General features: G+C 45.1%; 1 protein-coding gene across 1 annotated transcript in view; it reads left to right on the top strand.

The window, feature by feature from the left end:
- The window catches only part of LOC130486469 (vascular endothelial growth factor receptor kdr-like), a 194,306-nt gene that overhangs the window by 131,833 nt on the left and 39,574 nt on the right, over positions 1-22,899 (top strand). The window contains exons 20-24 of the mRNA XM_056859739.1: positions 2,974-3,062; positions 7,149-7,314; positions 9,036-9,133; positions 13,175-13,297; positions 13,435-13,546. Of these exons, the coding sequence (XP_056715717.1) occupies positions 2,974-3,062; positions 7,149-7,314; positions 9,036-9,133; positions 13,175-13,297; positions 13,435-13,546 (588 nt within the window). The remainder of the gene's footprint in view (positions 1-2,973; positions 3,063-7,148; positions 7,315-9,035; positions 9,134-13,174; positions 13,298-13,434; positions 13,547-22,899) is intronic.

The raw sequence follows: 22,899 nt of genomic DNA, 5'->3' as shown, positions 1-22,899 counted from the left end.
ATCAACCTAGGTTTCCAGCCTCTAGGTGGGGCCTGGAGGTCTTCCTGGAATTACAACTGCTGTTCAGAGGACAGAGATCATTAAAAATGCCCTTCTGAACAGTCCAGTTTTACAAATTTTGACAGAAGCTTGAGAGCCATCCTGGCCTCCTCAGACTGACCATTCTACAAGGCATGTGTACAGGCAGTTGTCAATCTTGCCCATTTGCAGGGCAGCACCCACGGAAGATCCTTCTCAGATGAGCAAAGCTGTTGTGGGAATAGATGGTTCAAGGCTGCAATTTTTGACAGCCAATGAGGACATGAAGGTGTAGAAGCTTCTGTTCTTCCCAGTACTGGAGCAATTTTGCAGCATACTGCAGCCTTTTCATGATAAATAATACCATACTCCCCCTGCCTACAGTGTTTTTCTTCCCCTTGCTTGGGTATAAAATAGCTCATTACTCAGTCTGTCAACCTCTTTTTTTCTGATTTAGACTTAATTTTGATCACCTTTTCTGTAGTGTGACTAAGGCAGGGATGTTTCCCCACAGTCACCCCCACCGACTGCTTCGGGGCTTCCTTTTGATTCTGCATGCCTTTTCCGCCCATCAGAGGTTGCCTCACTTTCCTCACGCATTTTGCCCACATTTTCCAGATTGTGGCTAAAATAGCATCCGGAAAAAACGGGCAAAATGTGTAGGGAGAGCAAGCCGACCTCTGACTGACGGAAAAGGCTTGCATAATCAAAATAAAGCCCTGATGCAGTCAACAGGGGTGACCACGGGGAAACGTTCTTGCATAAAAGACCTAAATGTGATAACAGTTGTTGGCAAAGGAGCAAAGGGCTTCAAGTTAAAGGGTTTAGGCAGTAGGTGGTATGAAAGATGTATAAAAACCACCTGTTGCCAGTCTGATGAAGCCGTTACAGGCAAGGCTGCAGAACAGTGCGTGGGAACCCACGGCAAGGCCAGCTCAGAGAGGTTCTTGTGGGGTCTTGATCACATCCCAAGTGTTTTTCTTCCTTGCCAGCTGGGCCCAAATAGTCCTCCTGGTAGCCTTGCTTGCAGGCCACATGCAGTGAATAAACATGAGCACACACCTTGCGGAGTGTCTGGCTCCCCTCCCTCCCCTCTTTGTAAACATAAAAAGCAGCTATAAAATGGAAGCTTTCACGAGAAGAAAGAGTGTTTCTAGATATGAAAGGCCAGCTGCTTATGATGGATAATAACAGCAATTTACATTCAGTCGAATCCTACTGAATCGTCTCCAGATACATTTCCAAGGTATTCTTTCTCTCTTTCTTTCTTTCCTGTACAGTAGCAGTAAAGTGCAGGCTGACCGCTTAGAACCGAAGATGCCTGATTCTCCTCCAACTTTCACTATAATACAAAAGCAGTTGTTTGCATGCCTGAAATTGTGTCCCACTTCCTTCCAACTTCAGGAACCATTATGGCAAATGGAGCCCTCCTTTGCCCCCAAATAAAGGAAGAAGTAAACTGTCCTATGTCTGTGATCAGAAGAGCAAATGTTTTTGCAGCAATGCCCTTCCTGTACTTATAGATGTTAAGATGTGCATTTGGGGAGGGGGGGGAAGCCCCATAGTACAAATCAAACCAAATTACACTCGGATTACACTCCTTGACCCATATTTCCTTGGCCTGCCACAGATAAGCACTTTATTGGTAAGAATATTCACAGTGGGTAGCCGCGTTAGTCTGTCTGCAGTAGTAGAAAAGGGCAAGAGTCCAGTAGCACCTTAAAGACTAACAAAAATATTTTCTGGTAGGGTATGAGCTTTCGTGAGCCGCAGCTCACTTCTTCAGATACAGCTAGAAAGTGAATCCATCTGTCTTTAAGTAGAGGAGAGTGAATTCAGAAAAGCATTAGTATGTAAATGTTAACAGTTATGTAAATGTGAATAGCAGGTGTGATGGGATTAGGTGTGGTATGCAGAAGAGTCTGTGATGTCCAGGGGACAGATGGGTGTGGAGAAATCAGCAATGGTAATGAGCCATGAATGCAAGGTCTTTATTCAGCCCAGGTAAATGCATTGACTGTCTGGTTTACCCAGAAGCAACACGGATGCTCTGACAACCTCGTCTGAAACACTATGAAAACCATAGAGTTTTGGATAGGATCGCTAGAGCGTCCGCTTCGCTTCCGGGTAGACCCGGAAGTGACGTAGGTGCGTCGCACGTGGTGTGTGTGCGTGCCGCGCCAGGCGTGTGCACGCAACACACACATCTGCCACAGCCCCGCAAAGCTCCCGCCGGTGGAGCTGCGGGGCCTGGCAAGCCTAAAATTAGATGAGATCACGGACTTCCCTTTATCTTGTCAAGAGCTGATTGGCCCACGTGTGCTCTGAATCAGATCGAGGATATTGCAGGGAGGGGAGGGGGAGCTTAACGCTTCTACCCCCCACAAGATTTCAGTAATCAAAACTTGGAGGCCTTGTCCTGTTATTAGCCCTTGAGATAAAAAAAAGAGGCAGGCACCCCTCTGTGGTTTTTTAAAAAGGCAGGGTGAGGGGAGGTGGTGATTAGCAGAATTGTGTGGGGCTTAGGGTTGCCAGCTCCAATTCTGGGAGATTCAGTAGTGGAGCCTGGGTAAGGCAAAGTTTGGGGAAGGTGGGGGAGCTCAGTAGGTATGTGATTCCAGATAGTCCACCCTCCAAAGCAGCCATTTTCAATGCAGCCCTGCAGTCTGGAGATCAGTTGCAATTTTGGGAAATCTCCAGGCCCCACTTGGAGTTTGGCAACCCTAGTAGGCTGATAGGGATAACCCCCTCACACATACACACACACACACACACACACACACACACACACACTTTCTACTCAAGGCCTTGATCTGAATTGCAGCCCTGGATTGCAAATGCTCTTTCAAAAATGCTGTGAAGATCCTCTGGCGTTTCATCTCTTTTGACCCTTACAACCTGTGCAATTATTTATATGTTAATGTGTTATAAATTTCTCTTCTGTCATTTTTGCAGGTCCTTTGATGGTCATAGTAGAATACTGCAAGTATGGAAATCTGTCCAATTACTTAAGAGGAAAAAGAGGGGACTTCATTGCCTCCAAGGTAACACATAAGGAACTTCTGGGGCACAGGAAATCAGGCATCCTTCATTGCAGGTTTTGCTGATGGGTTTTGTTTCCTGCTGAACATAGGTTTCGCTTTCCTGCAGATGTGCATAAATTCTGTTTTGTCCTTGGCCTTTTATGCTTGGCTGTTTCCCTTGTGGTCACCCTCTGTCGACTTAGGGTCTTTGTGTTGATTATGCATGCCATTTTTGACCATCAGAGGTCACCTTGCTCTCCCCCTGTGTTTCCCTGTGTTTTGCCCGCGTTTTCATAGACCTGTTTTGTCTCGAATTCGAAAACTCGAGCAAAATCGGGGAAATTCAGGGGGAAAGAGAGGTAATCTCTGACGGTTGGAAACAGCATGCATAATCAAAACAAAGATCCGAAGTCATGGGAAGTTTCCCACAAGGGAAACAGCCAAGCATAAAAGCCCTTCTGTATCTTGTCAAGAAAAAGAAGGCCACTGGAAAGTTAACTCTTTTCTTGTAGGATTGCCTTTTGCGTGAACACAGACATTGGGTATTGGGAATGGCAAAGGAGGTCTGTTACTAGCTCCATGTTATAGTAAGCAAATATATATGTATATTTGTTTACTCTGTAGAGCCAGTTCCTGAAAAAATGATATGGCACTTTTCTGAGCAGTTCAGCTTGAATGGGGAAAAGCCAACTGTGGAAGGTACCTGTTGGCTACTACCGGTGATGTTGCTCACCTCCTTCTCCCAAATCCCTGAAGAAATGTTGCAAATGTTTGTACATGTTTGAGGGTTGGTTTTTTTTTGTAAAATGAAATAAAAAATAAAGAAATAAGGGCAATGAGACCACCACAAGCACAAAGAAAGAGGCTAAAGCCTGAAAAAGTAATATGACCTTGTGGTATGACATCTGTCATGTAATTTGCAAAGTCAGGTTCATTTTGCAAATGACAATACCACTATGAGTAAAATAATGTGTCTGTCTGTACTTTTTCATTCCCTTCCAGCTTCTAAAAGCCAATCTAGACAAAATGTTGAAAGGTTTGCAATCATAATTGCAAAATTAGACTGACCAGGCCCACAGACAGATGGTTAGTAAGTTATTAGTTGTGACTAGGATTTCAGTAGAACAGTATTGGAGGCAAGCTGTGTTACCAAGTGTTGTGATATGACTTTCTAAGGTTTGGTTTGTTACAACTATGGAAAAACTACAGTGTTGTGATATGGCTTTGTATGGTTTAGTTTGTTATAAATATGGAAAAATTACAGTGTATAAAAGGTTATGGGTTGGAAGGAGAGTAGCTCAATTTGAATATACACCTTGCTGGAAACTGTTCCTAAATTACTGGAACAAAAAGGTAAAAGTTTTCGATTATATTAAAAATGTGCTCAATGAATTTTAGGCACGTTTGATTTGTAATTTTGCAGTTGAGGGCTACTTTGTTGATTATCTGTTGACTATCTGTTGTTAAGATATTGGATTCATTGAACATTTTGTATAATTGTTGTTGTTAACAACAATAATAACCAAAAGTGGGGGAGGGGATGACATCACACAATACTGTGACTTCGCTTGGGTGAGTTCCAGAAATGACATCACAGTGTTGTGCAATTCTCTAGGAATTCACCTGATCTTTATGGTTTTTACCATAGAGAGTGGGGGAATTCCTAGAGCATCATGCAATTCTGTTTTCCCCAATTTCCATCTCTCAAATGCTCCTGCCCTCCAAATATATGAAGCTCCCTTTGGTCTACCAAGGCCATTGGTGTACCAAGCCCAGTAATGACTGCTGGTGTCTGGCAGCAGCTCTCCAGGGTTCCAGGCAGAGGTTTTTTGCATCTCCTCTTATCTGATCTTTTAAACTAGAGATGCCAAGGCTTGAACCTGGGACTTTCTGTATGTAAAGCAGAGGCTGTACCACTGAGCCACACCCTCCCTCACCTGATTGGACTGGGGTTGCATCATGTATCAAGGGTTAACTCTTTCCCCCTAGGCGGTTTTCCTGACCTCAAACAGGCTGCCCAGATCTGCTGTGTGCCCCACTGGAGAGGTCAGAGAGGCAACACTGAGGCAACCTGTACACTCCCCAACAGCTCAAACAGGTTTCAAAGGGACCGTTAGATGTCAGGAAAACAATGTGAGAGGAAGGCATTGAATAAAACCTTCCCCACACCTATGTGATGCAGCTGCAGCCCAAACTGGGACTCTCCATGATTGCTGTTTACACTGGAGATTCCGTTAACAGACCTTGCAGCGTCTCCTCTGGTTTCAATCCAAACCTGTCATCATTTGCAAGTATTTTTTCCCCTTCTTGCTGCATTATTCAAGTGCCATCTCAGCATTACCCACTAGGGGGCTCCCAAGAAGCGAGCTCTGTGTTTACTACACGGGTTACTCTCAACACTCAGAAGTCATGCCTGTGCAGAAGAAAGGCTCACACCTGGACTCATCTGGTCTTGCAGTGATCCTCAGGAGCCCCCGTTTTTGAAGAGTAATGGACACAAAATGCTGAGCTTTCAGAAAACCCAGTCTGGTGGTGGTAGTCCTGTGACTGCATCAGCACCTGTGTTAATGACACTCAAGCCATAAGAGTATCTTCAGAGACTCGAGATCCCACCATCTCTTCCTGCTTGCAGCCTAGTCTGCAACATGACCTCATCCTGAGCTTATGTGTCGTTATTTTCTCTTTGCTTCAGTCAAACGCTGCTTAGCATTCATTTCCCTGTCTCGGTCAACCTCAGATTGTGTCCCCCAGCAAGATTGTTCTGCCACACAGGGTCACTAGTTTTAAATCATGTAGTTTTATCAAGGATAAGCTATCACTACTTCATTATCCTGGAAGAGTTTTCTTCTCCTTTTTGCATCCAGAGATAGTCTCTCACATGCTCAGAAATGCCTGCTAATATGACTGGCCGTGAGCAGACAGAAGACTTCTATTAATCTAGGACTGACGCTGGGGGTGTTGAGGTGGAATTACCTGTGAGCTACCTGTCAGGGTGGGCCAGGCCAGCCAACTGCCGGAGTTGGAGAGCAGGCTTTGTTCTCACAATAACAGGATCAGCTAAAACGGTCCTTTGCTTCTTCCCCCTAGGAATGAGTGGCAGCCAGGTTGTGGTCTAAAGGTAGCTTATCTGAGGCTGAGTTGGTCCCAGAGGCCTTTTAGGTGCACTCTCTCTGTTGCCAGACATGCCTTCGTGGAAGGAAGTGTCAGGCACCATGGTGTGGATCCTTCAGGGCCTTTCTCAGAAAGCCATTAGGGCTGCTGCCGGCCTGGATTCTTCTGCTACTCTGCACCACCTTCCAAATGGCCAGGAGGGGAACTGCGCTTGGGTGGAGGACAATCCACATCACTGTTTATTTGTTTGTTTGTTTAAAATGTTTTTGTTTGTTTAAAATGTTCTTCCTTATGGAGCTCAAGACGGCTTACAAACATAGATGAAATACATATTAAAACATAAAAACTAAATTAAAACCACAATTTAAGACTGCTTTAATTACATGCAGTCACAAATAAAACAGTCTCCAGCTGCCTCCTAAAAATCGAAAGTGAGGGGGCCAGGCATACCTCCCTGGGGAGGTTTTTCCATAAGCATGGGGCTGCCACCAAAAAGACCTTCTCTCATGTACTCACCAAATGTGGGCGGGACAGTCAGGAGGGCCTGCTCCTATGATCTTAATTCCTGGGAGTTATTATATCATCAAATGACTTCCAAACTGAGAGAAGAACTTATGGGAGAAGACTGTCCTTCATATAACAGGGTCCCAAACCACGTGGCTGGGACCAGCTGGAATTCCCGTCTTTGTGACAAAAGATGGTCTGTTTGGCTATGTGTGGACTAAGGAACTGAATCAAATTACTTTTAAGAACTGTTGTCACCATTGTCCCTGACTGCTGAGCTGGAAGGTACATTTAGGGATACCCTGGGGGTGGGGGAGTTAAACCCAGCTCAAGCCTCTGATGAACCCAGTCTTTGAGAGACAGTTCTGCTCTTAGGCATGCAGTTTGCATTTTCCTTCTTGATGCCAAAATTTTGAAAGGAGGTTGACTTGTGTGTATGTGTTTATGTATGAAATTGCACAATGGTGACAGACATCTGTGCATTTTTTTAAGCCCCAGGAGCATTCCGATTCTGGTGAGAAGGGCCTTGAAGAGTCTATCAGTGACTTAACGGAGCTGATCAAGAGGCGCCTGGAGAGCGTGGCCAGCACAGGAAGCTCTGCCAGCTCAGGATTCATTGAAGATAAAAGTTACACAGATTCTGAAGAGGAGGAGGAAGGTAAATGAACCCATCTGGACTATTCTGTCCCGTGCCTCTTGGGAGACAACATTGTATGCCGTTGCTGCTTCCACCTAAAAAATTGCAAGAGTAGGAGGACGATTGAGGTGCATGTTCCCCTCTGGGAACACACTGGGTGGGGCTTTCAATGCCCTCGCTCAAGATACTGTGTAGTTTCTGATGAGACAGGAATTGAGCTGCTGCAGGATCTAGGTCTCTTAGTTCATTTATCAGCAGAATTGCCTTGCTGGATCATCACATCCACTACTCCCTTTCTTGCTTAAACTCCGGCCAGCCAGTTGCCACTGGAAGCTCAGTGGCAGGTCATGAAAAGGATGGGCTTCCCCCTTTCTGAACATCCAGTATTGCCAGGTACACTGCCTTTAATGTAGCAGCCACTAATCATGGTTCTTGGTAGATCTATCTGCCATGGATTTGCCTAAGCCGTTTGGGAAGCCATCTAAATTAGGGGCCACCAAAATATCTTGTGGCATTGAATTCCATGACAACCTCTTTTTTCCTGGGTCAACTACTAATCAACTTGAGTGGGTAATGCAGCTTTATTCTGGTCTGCTCACTCCATTCATAATTTCATAAGCCTTTTACTGTACTCTCCAGTTAGCTGGGTTTTTTCCTAAATGGAAGAGTTCCAAATTATTTAATCTTTCTGAAGCAGGGATGTGGAGATAGATTTAGAATCCTAGCTGGTTAGAAGGGAACAAACTCCATTTAGCCAAAGCATCTTCATTTGGATGTCACGGAAAACTGGAGTTCAGTCAGAGGCTCCCTGGTTGAGGAAGCTTTCAGGGAGGAAGGGGAGGAAGCGAGCAAGCATAACAAGCTGCATGCATTTCCATTACAAACAAGTTTGTTGCAACACCTGGATACAGATTAAGTTTATTAGCTAAATACAAGTTTTCCCTGAGTTTCCTGCTCTTTCTGGTTGCTGAACGATTGAGCTCAGAGTTAGCGTTGTCAGCTCTATGGCATTGAAGTCCCTCCCCTCCCCAAACACCGCCCTCCTCAGGCTCCGCCCCCAAAATCTCCAGGTACTTCCCAACCCAGAGCTGGCAACCCTGCCTGGATGGCCCAGGCAAGCCTGATATTGTCAGATCTCAGAAGCAAAGCAGAGTCAGTCCTGGTTAGTATTTGGATGGGAGACCACCAAGGAATACCTGGGTCGTGACGTGGAGGCAGGCAATGGCAAAACCACCTCTGTCAGTCTCTTGCCTTGAAAGCTCCTTGCTGGGGTAGCCATAAGTCGGCTGCGACTTGACGGCACTTTACACCCACACAATACCCCTTTTCCTCTGTAGGGTGTTGGGCAGATTGATGATAGATAGGTCTCTTGTTGCCATGACAGCCGAAGGAGACCTGCAGGTTCACAGGCAAAATCATAGCCTGTTGCTGGGGAGCAGAATGCAGGGGAGGGCTGTTGTCTGGGAGGCCTGCTTGTGGCCTTCTCTGTGGCATCTGTGTGGCCACAGCTGGAAACAAGACCATTGGTCTGATCCAGCAGGACTCCTCTTCCGTTCTTCTGTTCCCTTCACTACCGTCTTAAGTGGCTCACCAGAAGAGACTCTGGTGCTCAGAGTGAGAAGGAAGCATCAGGTTTGAATCCGGCCTGGCTCGGACTATCCTACCCAGCTGGGGAAGTGAAAGGAGATGCCTTTCCTTGCAGTGTTGGGAAAGATCCTTGGTGACTGCTTGGTCTCTTCCAGATGCTGAAGACCTATATAAGCGCCCCCTGACCTTGGAGGACTTGATCTGCTACAGCTTCCAGGTGGCCAAAGGCATGGAGTTCCTGGCCTCAAGAAAAGTAAGTGGGCCAAGTTGCTTCTTCCTCGCTCAGAGGTGTTTCTGCTTTTTCCACATACAAATGCAGTTGTATACAGAGGGCCCATTGTCAATTCCACTGCTCCTTGTCTCAAGGGCCATGCTTGATTGGTCAGCTGTTGAATTGTTTTCCTCTAATATTTCAGTGAAGCAGCTGAGTGGCTAAAGCTCAGCCCTTAGGATCTGGACCGGGGGTCCCCAACCTTTATGAGCATGCAGACACCTTTGGAATTCTGACACAGCATGGTGGGCGCAACTACAAAATGGCTGCTACAGGAGGTGGAGCCAGGCACACAATGGCTGCCACAGCTTGCCTTCACTCACACAGTGAAGGCCTTGTGCTGTGGTGGAAGCTCCAGCCAAATGTTTTTAAAAGTCTGCACAGCCAATCAAATCTCCAGTGACCAATCAGAAGACTTACTGGGCAAAAGCCCCACCTGACCCTGCACACTTTCCAAAAACACTTGGTGGGTGCCAAGAAAGGTGTTGGAGGGTACCATAATGCTCACAGGCACCATGTTGGGGACTCTTGCTCTAGACAGACATATGGTCACGACTGCAAAACACAGAGCATGGAGAAGCCAGAGGGTATACCTTTTCACCACCACCTCTTTCTGACTAAGATTTGGGGGGTCATAAGTTTTAATAACATTTCATTAGCAAATTGCAGTCCTTCCAAATTTAAAATGGGCTTCTGTGTTATAAAGAAACATGTACAGAGAGCTAGTTAACAACCAGTTTCTCTCTTATTTTAAAGAAGAACTGAAGATCGTGCAGACTTCTCAGATGCTACGTATCACTGTAGTTCACCCCCACACACACACACTATGGTTGCCAACCTCCAGGTGGTGGTTGGAGGTCTCCTGGGATTACAGCTGATCTCAAGGTGACAGAGGTCAGTTCCCCGGGAGAAAGTGGCCATTTTGGAAGGTGAACTCCATGGCATTTTGTCCCATTGAAGTCCCTCCCCAAGCCCCGCCCTCCTTAGGCTCCACCCTCAAAATTTCAGGGTGTTTCCCAACCCGGAGCTGGCAACACACATCCACTTACAGTGAGGGGAAAAAGTATTTGATCCCCTGCTAAATTTGCCCGTTTGAACAGTCCATAATTTTAATGGTAGGTTTGTTGTAGCTGTGAGAGACAGAATAACAACAGGGAAACCCCCAGAAACCCAGAAGACAAAAGTCAGGGATTGATGTGCATTATAATGCGTGAAATAAGTATTTGATCCCCTATCAACCAGCCAGATTAGGGTTAGGGTTAGGGTTCTGCTGTCGACAGAAGCAATCAATCCATCAGATTCCAAACTTGCCACCATGACCAAGACCAAAGAGCTGTCCAAGGATGTCAGGGACAAGATTGTAGACCTGCACAAGGCTGGACTGGGCTACAAGACTATTGCCAAGCAGCTTGGTGAGAAGGTGACAACCCTAACCCTAACTGTCAACCTCGCTCGGTCTGGGGCTCCATGCAAGATCTCATCTCGTGGAGTTGCAATGATCATGAGAATGGTGATGAAGCAGCCCAGAACTACACGGGGGGAACTTGTCAATGATCTCAGGGCAGCTGGGACCATAGTCACCATGAAAACAATTGGTAACACACTAAGCCATGAGGGACTGAGATCTTGCAGAGCCCGCAAGGTCCCCTTGCTCAAGACAGCACATGTACAGGCCCGTCTGCAGTTTGCCAATGCACATCTGAATGACCCAGAGGAGAACTGGGTGAAAGTGTTGTGGTCAGATGAGACCAAAATCGAGCTCTTTGGCATCAACTCAACTCGCCGTGTTTGGAGGAGGAGGAATGCTGCCTACAACCCCAAGAACACCATCCCCACCGTCCAACATGGAGGGGGACATATTATGCTTTGGGGGTGTTTTTCTGCTAAGGGGACAGGACACCTTCACCGCATCGAAGGGACGATGGACAGGACCATGTATCATCAAATCTTGGGTGAGCACCTCCTTCCCTCAGCCAGGGCATTGAAAATGGGTCGAGGATGGGTATTCCAGCATGACAATGACCCAAAACACATGGCCAAGACAACAAAGGAGTGGCTCAAGAAGAAGTACATTAAGGTCCTGGAGTGGCCTAGCCAGTCTCCAGACCTTAATCCCATCGAAAATCTGTGGAGGGAGCTGAAGGTTCGAGTAGCTACACATCAGCCTCAAAATCTTACTAACTTGGAGAGGATCTGCGAAGAGGAGTGGGACAAAATACCTCCTGAGATGTGTGCAAACCTGGTGGCCACCTACAAGAAACGTCTGACCTCTGTAATTGCCAACAAGGGTTTTGCCACCAAGTACTAAGTCATCTTTTGCAAAGGGATCAAATACTTATTTCACTCATTATAATGCACATCAATATCTGACTTTTGTCTTCTGGGTTTCTGGGGTTTTTCCTGTTGTAATTCTGTCTCTCACAGCTACAATAGACCTACCATTAAAATTATGGACTGGTCATTTCTTCGTCAGAGGGCAAACGGGCAAATTCAGCAAGGGATCAAATACTTTTTCCCCTCACTGTAACTGTTACGGGAATACAGCCATTACCAGTCAAGAGAGGCACTTCCTTCCCTCATAACAGTATCCAACAGTTCTTTCCTTCCCAGCTTTCCCCCCTTCCATAGGTCTGAGAACCAGTATGGTGTAATGGTTAAGACTGTCGGATTAGTGTCTGGGAGATTCAAATCCCTGCTTGTGCCATGGAAACTGGCTGGGTGACCTTGGGCCAGTGACACGCACACTCAACCTAACTTACCTCACAGGGTTAAGAATATAAGAACTTAAAAAAGGCTATGCTGGATCAGACCAAGGCCCATCAAGTCCAGCAGCCTGTTCACACAGTGGCCAACCAGGTGCCTCTAGGAAGCCCACAAACAAGACAATTGCAGCAGCATTGTCCTCCCTGTGTTCCACAGCACCCAATATATTCGGCATGCTCCTCTGATCCTGGAGAGAATAGGCATACCTCATGACTAGTATTCATTTTAACTAGTAGTCATGGATAGCCCTCTCCTCCATGAACATGTCCATGTTGTGAGGAAAGATGGAGGAGAGGAGGAACTATGTAAGCTGCTTTGGGTCTCCACTGGGGAAAAAGGTGGAATATAAATGAGGTAAACAAATAAATGTTCACACTCTTTGTGGCGACCTGTGAAGGCAGCTGCACAACTCTCTGAAACATGAAAGAGCCTCCTGATATTGGTTGATGTGCACCTGACAGAGTGACTGGATACCCAATGACAATTGAGGTATCAACAGAATCCCAGTGGAAATCCTCTCCCATGCATATGTACATGTGCAAAGAGATATGTAGTATATTATTACCCTGCTTTTGTAATCTTGTTTTATTTATTTTATCAATTATTTATTAAAATATTTATACCCTGCCTTTCCCATGTGGGTGCAATGTGGCTAACAACCTTCCATTAAAAGCTGCGACAAAATCAAATGAAGCCATAAAAACCCCACTGCTTGTGGTCCTTTAAATGCCTTGGGGAACAGCATCACTTTGCAGAGTTTCTTAAAGGCTTCCAGGGAAGGCCCCCTCCTTACCTCCCGGGAAGCCTCTTTCACAGAGCCGGAGCTGCCACTGAGAAGGAGTGGACAGCCCTCAGTAGGAGCACAAAGAGAAGAAGCCGGCTTGATAAACACAATTGGCTTGTGGGAACATATGGAGAGAAGTGGTAGTTCAGATACGCAAGTCCCAGGCCATGAAGGGGCTTTCAGGGTAATAACCACCACCTTAAAATGAACTTGAAAGACCGATATCCCTTGTAACTGTCTAGTCTCTGGCAATAACTGGGCTGCAGCATTCCGTACCAGTTATAGTTTCCGAGTTGTCTTCAAGGGCAGTCCCATATAGTGTAGGTAGTCCAACCATGAGATTACAAAAGCATGGCTTAGTGTGGCCAGGTTGGCTGCATCTGCACAGTAGAGACAGCTGGCACTTCCTGACTCCGGTTGCTCACAATCATCCAGGAAAACTCAGTGATTTCTTCTGTCCTTGTGTTTTCTTCCAGTGCATTCATAGGGATTTGGCAGCTAGGAACATCCTACTGTCTGAAAACAATGTAGTGAAGATCTGTGACTTTGGACTGGCAAGGGATATTTACAAAGATCCCGACTATGTGCGGAAAGGCGACGTAAGTGCAAGCAACTGAGTGCTGTGATGTGTAAAATGACTCCATGTGAGGGTATTCCTGATGATATTAACCATCCTCACCCATTGGAGTAGGAAGCATTTTAATAAAGAAGTCAATTTAATTTCTTCATTCCTTAGGCTAGACTTCCACTGAAATGGATGGCTCCAGAGGCTATCTTTGACAAAATTTACACCACCCAGAGCGATGTATGGTCTTTTGGTGTGCTGCTGTGGGAAATATTCTCTCTAGGTAAGGTTGCATTGACCTGTATTTTAGACTGAATTTTAAGATAATTAACGCTACCAAAAAAGAGTGCACCATCCCTTTAAAATCTTCATTATTTAAAGCATATGTGGAAAAAAACAAACTGATTCCACAACTGTAAAAGTGTACAGGGAGGGCAGAGGTGCAGAAGAACCATGCCGAAACCAATTCCAGTGCTTGTGGATTGACTGCCAAAAAAATCAGGAGTAAGTTGAGTGTGCAGAAAACGGCTAGGACTCCTGGCAACTACTGCCAGTCGGAAGAGATGGGTAGATGGAACAGGGGCAGTTTCATTCTCCTGGCCAAGTCCCATCCCATGACTAACATGATGACATACACACAAAATACAGTATATACATTAAAAAATTTAAAGCCACAATTTAAGACTTCTTAATAAATTAATCAAATGCAGTCTTAAATAAAACCATCTTCAACTGCTTCTTGAAGATCGAAAGTGAGGGGTTAGGCACACCTCCCTGGAGAGGTTGTTCAATAATTGTGGGGCTGCCACTGAGAAGGCCCTCTCACCTGTGTCCACCAGATGAACTTCTTTGATTGCTGAGACAGTCAGGAGGGCCTCTCCCTGTAATCTTAATTCCTGGGCAGGAACATGTGAGAAGACAGTCCTTCAGATACCCTGGTCCCAAGCCACGTAGAGCTTTAAAGGTTATAACCAGTACTTTCTTGGGCTTGGGAGTGGTTGATAGTGTTGTGCTTGGACAATGGAGGCCTGCATTCAAATCCCCTCTCTTCATGGTGACTGTGGGCCCATCCTGAAGCCTAATCTACATCACAGGGTTATTTGTGGGGATAAAATGGGACCATTCTATAGTACAAATAGTGCACTGAGATTTGGAGGGACTATTGTTTTCTCAGAAGGTGCACAGGTAAGTGACAGAGTAGAAGGTCCTATGGTAGAATCCCTGGCGTTGCTAGTCAAAGGGTCTCTTGGAAAGGTGTCTTGCTAAGGAGACTCTGAAGAGATGCTTCCAGTCATTGTCAACAGTGGTGATCTTGATTGAACAGAGGGCTGAGTTGGCATAAGGGCAACCGGACTTGTTGTGGGGCAAAGTGTGCGCTTAGCTTAGCAAACCTGTGAGTTAAGCCCCTCACAAAATTCTGGAGGCTAGTTACCCTTCGATAAATGTAAATCAGGTGTCACTCTGCTTAAGATAGCAATTATATTTAGATAGACACTGATACAACCAATTGAAATTCTAGACTAGAATGAATGTTTTTTAGAGCTGGAATTGACGTTTGTAACAATGGTAATCAGGAAATCTAAGGGAAAACTCTGACCATGTCTGCTCTGAAAAAACACTTTCCCGTGAGACAATGTTTTCCCCCTGGCTGAGCAATTCAGCTCAGTTCATGAGGTTTCCTGCTAAAGATCCCCCCACTGATGTCTTTTGTACCTGATACTATCAGTATGAGAACCAACCCTTACAAGCAGCAGCAGGGTAGTCTGCTTACATGCTAATATTTGCAGTGCTACTTCTTATTCCTAGAAAATTCCATCTAAAATGCTGACCCTTAGAAAAGTAAAACACCCGCAAGACCACATGTTGGCTGAAGACCCCAGCAAGAAATTTTGGAGCTGTCTGCATGCTTTTTTGGCAAGACACAGATAGAAGGGATCTTTTTCCTGACTGTATCGCTCATGCAAGCCACAGAAGAAAAATATTTACCTTCTGTTCATGTCTGTGTGAGTTCTAGATTACAGAGCATTTTGGAAAAGTGAACCCACATTCATTTGCATTCTGACAGGAGATTAGCTGTTGTGTCTTCTCCCAGAATGCTTTGGTGCCACCTGAGAACTTTACACTGAGCTCAAGGTAATTTATGAGCAGTGCTATCCTAAGCAGAGTTTTGCCTTTCCTGGCGCATTGACTTTAACAGCCTTAAATGGGGGTATTTGTGCATAGGATTGTCCTAAAACTGTACAGGCTTTCCAGAATTCCCACCTTCATAGAATCATAGAATCGTAGAATCATAGAGTTGGAAGGGACCACCAGGGCCATCAAGTCCAACCCCCTGCACAATGCAGGAAATTCACAACTACCTCCCCCCCACACACACACCTAGTGACCAGAAGATGGCCAAGATGCCCTCCCTCTCATCATCTGCCTAAGGTCATAGAATCAGCATTGCTGACAGATTGCCATCTTACCTTGACCTATGGGTCTTCCAACGATCCCTTTATTATCAATATCTATTCTCCTCTTATCCTCTTTTACATCTAGCCTGAGTAAGAGTTCCATGGAACTCTAAACCTTGCACATTAGTTTATGACTTCTGGTTGATCCTAATTAAGAAATTAGGTTCTTGTTGCTATTTGGATTTTTGCATGGGTTTAGAGATTCCACTTCAGTTTTTATTGGGCCAGAATTCAGCAAATATCTGTTCTTGAGGAGCGGGGAGATTTGGGGGGAGTGTCAACCTGCCTTTTAAGGAAGTTTGTCCAATTGGTATTCTCAGTCAGCCCCATAATGACGATGACGATGATGATGGTGATGATTTATTTGAGGTGGGGAGGGGAAATTGGCGTCTTTGCAGACTTCTCCGTGCAGCTACCAGCTTATCAGCTGTTAATAATTCCATTAAACCCCAGAAGTCCAAGATTCAACTCCGCTGAATCCATCCACCTGGCAACCCTAAATTGCCTGCTGAATCCATCCACCTGGCAACCAGAATCCTCTGCAGTGCTCAATGGCTTCTCTTCAGGCAACATATGCAAGATGTTCCCTGAAGGCAGAAAGCCTAAAAAACTTGCCCAGAATGTGAACCTTCTTTTTTTTCCAAAAATACCACTTCTGTGACACAGCCAGCATATGTTACACCTTAACAGTAACTAGTTGGACAGGTACAAGGAATCAGCAGAACAGCCTGGAGGGGAGTGATTTAATCCCAGAATCCGATTCTGATTACAGGCAGCCCCAAAGGGGTTAACTGGCAGAATTGACATCTCCAGCCTTTTGTTAGAGCAGTTTTAGTTTAAATTAATAACATTCTGTGCAAATATATCTTTTCCCCATGGACTGCATGAGCTGCCAGAATTGCTTTCATTTAGGAAGCTTTTTCTCCAAATCAAACTGCTCAACAGAGACAATGGAATGTTCTTTTAGCAAATGAATGTGTGAGATTTCACCACATGGCTGGCCCATGGACAACATCCGATACCCTTATGATGACACAGGATTAGAATTCCCATTTCCCAATCAGTGGCCCTGGTTCAAGAATTGCTCATTCTTCCAAAGAGAGATTTTTCAGGAGGATCATCCAGGCATGTCCTTGGCTTGGCACCAGTACATCTTCAGTGCACATGCTAAATATTTAACTAATGAGCTGTACCAGCCAGAGAACCTGCATCATTAAGAGGGAGAACACATTTATATACACTACAGGGCACATTTTGGTTCCTTTCCACAATTACCACTTTTATGGGCAGCCACCAGTCCAGTCCCCAAAAAAAGAGGAAAAAAATCAACCGGTAAAATTCCAGTGGCTGTTCTGCCTCATACCAGCTGTATCTGAAAAGGAAGAGTTCTGTGGTTTTGGCAGACTGCTGCTCTTCGTCTTGAATTTGCTACCCATACATGGAGAATAGCCAATTATTTAGGCACCAGGTCGTGCCTGGTGTATTTTGCAATCAGCTGCATGAAACAGTGCTGGGCCAGGTGGGGATGTTAAAGCAGTCAAGAGCATGCTGAGTGGAAGGGCTACTGGCCAATGAAAACAAAACAAAAGCATAGGGTTGCCCCATGCCATTTCCCATGCAGCCACTGGCTGGGTTCCAAGCTGGGGCGGATTGTCCATTTCACTTACAGGGAAATTTCCCTGCGGGCCACTGCGCTAGAGGGCCATTGGTGGCCAAGCCCCAATGGGCCAGTGGCACTGCTGCCATTTTGAGGGATGAGGTGCAAAGTGAGCCAGTGCCCATTGTCGGTGCCATAGAATTCAGGGGCCCCCAAGGTCCTGGTTTGTAGCACCGCAAGGGCCACTCACCTGGGCTTGTTCCAAGGCAATTTCCATTTCCCATTCCTCTCCTGGCTGAAGCTGATCAACCTGCTCAGAGATAGCCGGTGGCAGGGTGGGAGGGGGTGTTGGGCAAGCTCACCCTCCACCTCCACTCCCTTGCCTTCACAGGGGCTGCTCAGCTCATTTTCCTTCTGGCTGCCAATGGCCTACAGAGCAGCAGCCCACCAGGAATTTTCCAGTAAGTTAAAAAGCCTGTACAATACAAAGAGGTAGAATTTAAATCTGCAAGGCTTTGCAAAGCCACCAAAAATATTTGTGTAAACAACTGAGGCTTGGGATGACAGTGTGCACACAACCACTTACCCATCTGTGATCACGGCCTGGTGCAGACATGATGCTGCTGGCTCCTTTGCAAACTGTGGTTTGCAAAACTGTCCTGCAAACTGGATGGTGGCCTCAGTAAGGGATGCGCCTTCGTTACCTCTCTTACATCTGCTGTGAGGCCAAATTCCTCTCTGCCTTACACTCTTGGCCTGAAATTCATGGCTTATACTTATGTCTGCTAACTCTAATCAATACTAATCAAGTTACCCCCAAACCAAATCTACTTCAAACCCAAATCCTGGCTGAGATGGGAACTCTGGATTAGCATAAATCCTGATTAGCATCAGTGTAAACCTTAACATATGATTAAAGCTGGTGGAGGATTTGAGGGGGAGGGAATTCTTATCCAAGAAGGGAGGAAGAGGAGCTGGGATAATGTCCCTGAGGACATTTTATTTGTATCCTCTATTTCAGATTACATTCCTATTTTGAATGATACAGTACAGCCAAAAAGTATTTCTTAACTTCCCTGTCACTATTTTTGGAAAACTTCTTTGTCAAGGGAGAGGATTCTTGGCATCACATGGGTCAAGTGATCAAGCCCAAGTTATCCAACTCTGTTTTAAGGAAGGGTTGTTTTTTTCAGTACTCAGTTGAGTTTCTGCATTGCATAACTCTGTTCCCAAGGGCACAGTGCAAGCTGGCATGCCAGAGTTGAACAAAATAGGAAATCAAGGAGGAATGTGATAGGATGTAGTGTACAGAGATGCCTTGAAACCTGGACTGCAATTCAGATTTCACTAACTCCCCTATGTTAAAACTGGACTATGTGTTCATTCAAATTCTTCATCAAACTTCAAGGATGCCTAGTTACTAAAAAAAAAAAGAGTTACACATTGCAGTCCATTTGGGAAATGAAGGGATCAAGAAACTTGTAGCGTGATAATTGAACCCACTCCTTATGTGCTTTTATGCAAAATCTAGCTAAGTATTTCTGAAGAAGGATGTGGAATGACTGAAACACATAAAAAGTGGGGGGAAATTGGCCCATTAGAAAAGTTCAAAACGCAGCACCATTATGCTTTTAGTAGGGTCAACTGGAATATCTCAAAGATAGTGATAAAGATTTTGAGGCTGGATGAGAAGCAAAAGACAAAACAGAAGAATTGATAGAGGAAGTGAAAAAATGTGTTGCTGGGCCAGTTTGCAAATTGTAACAGTTCTTCCAGTGGAGCAAAGGATGTGTTGTGCAGAACTTATTAAGGACAACCATGCTAGACGCAAAAAGATCTAAGGTTGCCTGGGCTTCTGGGACACAAATGCATTAGCAGCTCTCCCTCGAAGAGATAAAAGTCCATTGTTATTTGGATCTCCATCCTATGATAAGCAGAATATGGGTTGTATTCAGACTAACATTTCCATGGGTACTGGCGGTATTCTGCACACAGGGGTTGGTTTTCTTGCCTCCCCACTCCCATAGCAGCCTGAAATGCCCCCCTCAAGTCCTGTTCCTGGGGTAGATGCAACCCCCAAAACACAGCGTCAAGGAGTATTGCAGGCTGCTGTGAGAAGGGCGAAGTGAGAAAATTGCTTTCCATGGATGGCAACCCTGGCATCCACAGAAACATCCAGTCTGGAAACAAGCTTGGTTGAGTTTCAGAGAGTAACCATGCTGGTCTGCAGTAGAGTAGAATCCAGTAGACTCGAATCTCTGACAAAGAGAGCTTTGACTCTCAAAAGCTTATAACATGAAAATCTTGTTGGTGCTACTGGACTTGAATCTAAGTTTGGTATAGTAAATTATAAATACCGTATTGTTCACGTTACTTCAGTGTCTCAAAATATTGATAAGATGGTTTGGGTGTTTTAAAAAAAACAATTATTCAACTAGCTTGTTAGATGATGCATCAAGTAAAAGGCTTTAATCAGATAGCAGTCACATAAATCATGTGTGTTCCAAAGAAGGCTGAAATGATACCACTTCCCTTCGGCCTGTGGTGAACTCAACAAGAGCTCACCAACAGATTTGCTTTGTAGCGAGGCTTCACCAGGTTCTCGGCAGCAGGGAAGAGTTGCAAGTCAAAAGCTGGACCAGAACCAAAAGGATGAAATCAAAAGAGTTTTCGGCTACTCATTAGGAAGAACTTCCTAACAGTTAGAGCGGTTCCTCAGTGGAACAGGCTTCCTTGGGAGGTGGTGGGCTCTCCTTCTTTGGAGGTTTGTAAGCAAAAGGCTAGATGGCCACTTGTTAGCAATGCTGATTCTGTGAACTTAGGCAGATCATGAGAGGAAGGGCAGGAAGGGTTACGTCAGTGTTTGGCTCTTGTGGCCCTTTCTTACATGCCCAGGGTAATGCCGATCGCCACTTTGGGGTCAGGAAGAAATTTTCCTCCCATTCAAATTGGCCAGGGATCCTGGAGTGGGTTTTTTTTTTTTTTTTTTTTTTTTTTTGCTATCTTTGGGCATGGAGCGGGGGTCACGGGGTGTGAGGGGATAGCTGTGAATTTCCTGTATTGTGCAGGGTGTTGGACTTGATTACTCTGGAAGTTGTTTCTAACTCTCTGTTTCTATGATTCTCCTTTTATCCCTTAGAAGCCCCTTGATCAATTGATCTTGAGCAGCATATATCTAGTGTTGGAGGGATATAAGGATTGAAACAAATCTTGCCACTGACAACGTAGCCTTGGGGTCCCTATCGCTTAGTAAAAAAGGCATTATGTCAGTCACAGAGGCATTGGATTTGTATATTAAAAGGGGGGAAATATAGTGCTATCGAAGTTCCTCGTAAAAGCTGCATTCCAAAAGGGCATGGGCTAATGAGTCAATAGAGCCAGAAGAGCAAGGGCAGATGCTATCTGAGTATGGTATATTCAGAATTCTGCCCTGCATTACCATTGAAGGGTTAGCATTCAATCTAGCCAAGCAAAAAGCTCTACAGAGACGAGGAGTTGTCAGATAATACGTATAGGCAGGCAGACCAGGGGGTATTCCGAAGAACTGGGATGAACAGACGCGACGAGCACGAAAAGTAGTGCTGTTATAATCAAGCTCTTTAATGCGCTTTTTAATTTTGGTAAAAGCTTCAGTTTTCCCAAGATCTAATAACATATCCTGCGAGAAGCCCAACAACGACAGTTTCTCATCTAAGATTTTTTGCCATGAGGATTTGAAAGGGTCATGCTTCAGAGAAGCTAGGAACCCCTCAGTGCTAAAGCACAATTTAAGGTGTAGTTTAAAGGCGGCCAACCACGCCCTAGCTTCAAGTGACATTTGGCCAAACTCGGAACGAAGAGTAATGCCAGCAACACATCGAGGGGCATTTAGGAGTTTTCGTAAGAACTGAAGCAGTGGAAGATCTATAGATTCATTGATGACTGTTATCCAGATGGCAACACCAAAGAGGATCATTGGGGTAATTTTCAGGTTAAAAACCTGAATAGCCACCTCTGGTGTGAAAAAAGTTGACAATAGCACCAACCCCAGGTTTAATTTTGTTGGACACTGCTTTTTGATGGGCATTCCAATTTAGGTTATGGGAAAACAGAATGCCAAGGTAAACAAACTCCTTGACTTGGTCAACCTCAAAGCCATCTAATATCCAGCGAAAAAGAGGCATTTTTCTCCTCTTAGTGAAGATCATAATCTTAGATTTATGATGGTTTATTTTAAGACCTTCCCTAGAGCAGTACTCAGAAAAAGTTTGCAAAGACCTTTTCAAACCAATTCTTGTGCGGGACAGGAGAACTGCATCGTCAGCATAGAGTAGAATTGGGGTGGGATGACTTGCAAGCTTTGGGGGGGGTGGCAAAACTCTGAGAAATTGGTTGCCATATCATTCAGGTATAGATTAAACAAGAGAGGAGCAAGGAGGCAACCTTGTCTAACTCCCTTGACCAGTTCAAAGGGCTCGGTTAGTTCTCCTTGGTTGCCACAGCGAACCTGAGCTGTGAGGTCAGTATGAAATTGCTGAATAAGCCATAGTAACCTCCTATCCATAGTAGGATGTGATAGTTTCAACCATAGCCTCTCCCTCGGGATGGTATCAAAAGCTCCCTTAAGATCCATAAAACCCGCATAAAGGGTGCCATTTCGGGGGGAGGAATATTTCTCGGCTAGATGGGAGAGCACTAAACAGTGGTCCGTGACAGACCAACCCCTTCTAAAGCCAATCTGTTCCGTTTCTATGATTCTAGGAGCACGTGAATAAGCTCCCCATGTATGCAACAGAAATATTTTGTCCGGTACCAAATCACAAAAGTATGTATTTCAGTAAACAAAGAAGTAAAATGGATCTAGTTGCGATCACCAGGGTTAGGCAAGGTTTGATGCATACCCAAGAAAAGTGTTCTGAATGAAAATAGGAACTGTCCAGTGATCCTTAACACAGCACCCACCAATGTATTTCCCTCCACCTGCTTGCTGGTTGAGCCCAAAGGATCCTGAATGGCACAAAAAAGGGAACTTTCAGTTGCTCTTTAACAGTAGGTTGACCAGTAGACCATTGAGCTAATTCCGGGTAGGCTTGTCTCAGCCAAGTACCTTCAGACTGGCAACCTCTCCCTGTAGCCACACAAGGAACAATCCTTTCCCTTTCTTGGCAGCTGAGAAGAAACAGTTTCAAAGGATAGCCATGTTGGTCTGGAGTTGATCAGCTAGATAGACGTCCAGAGGCATCTTAGAGACCAAATTTGTTGACAAATTGGAAAATGGTGATTTAGATCCTGTTGCTGTTAGGTGGATCTGTAACTAGTTGACAGATCGCACCGAAAGAGTGCTTGTTAATGGTTCCTCATCCACTTGGAGAGGATTGACTAGTGAAGTTCCTCAGGGATCTGTCCTGGGCCCTGTGTTGTTCAATATATGATTTGGATGAAGGAATAGAGGGGATACTTATTAAACTTGCAGATTATACTAAATTGGGAGGGGTAGCAAATATGGTAGAAGACAGAGCCAGGATGATCTTGACAGACTGGAGAATTGGGCTAAAACTAATAAAATGCATTTCAGTAGAGATAAATGTAAAGTCCTACATGCAT

Source organism: Euleptes europaea, chromosome 13, assembly GCF_029931775.1.
Source record: "Euleptes europaea isolate rEulEur1 chromosome 13, rEulEur1.hap1, whole genome shotgun sequence".
NCBI classification, from domain to species: domain Eukaryota; kingdom Metazoa; phylum Chordata; class Lepidosauria; order Squamata; family Sphaerodactylidae; genus Euleptes; species Euleptes europaea.
The sequence above is the reverse complement of the archived record's forward strand: the minus strand, read 5'-3'. Positions and strand labels throughout refer to the sequence as shown.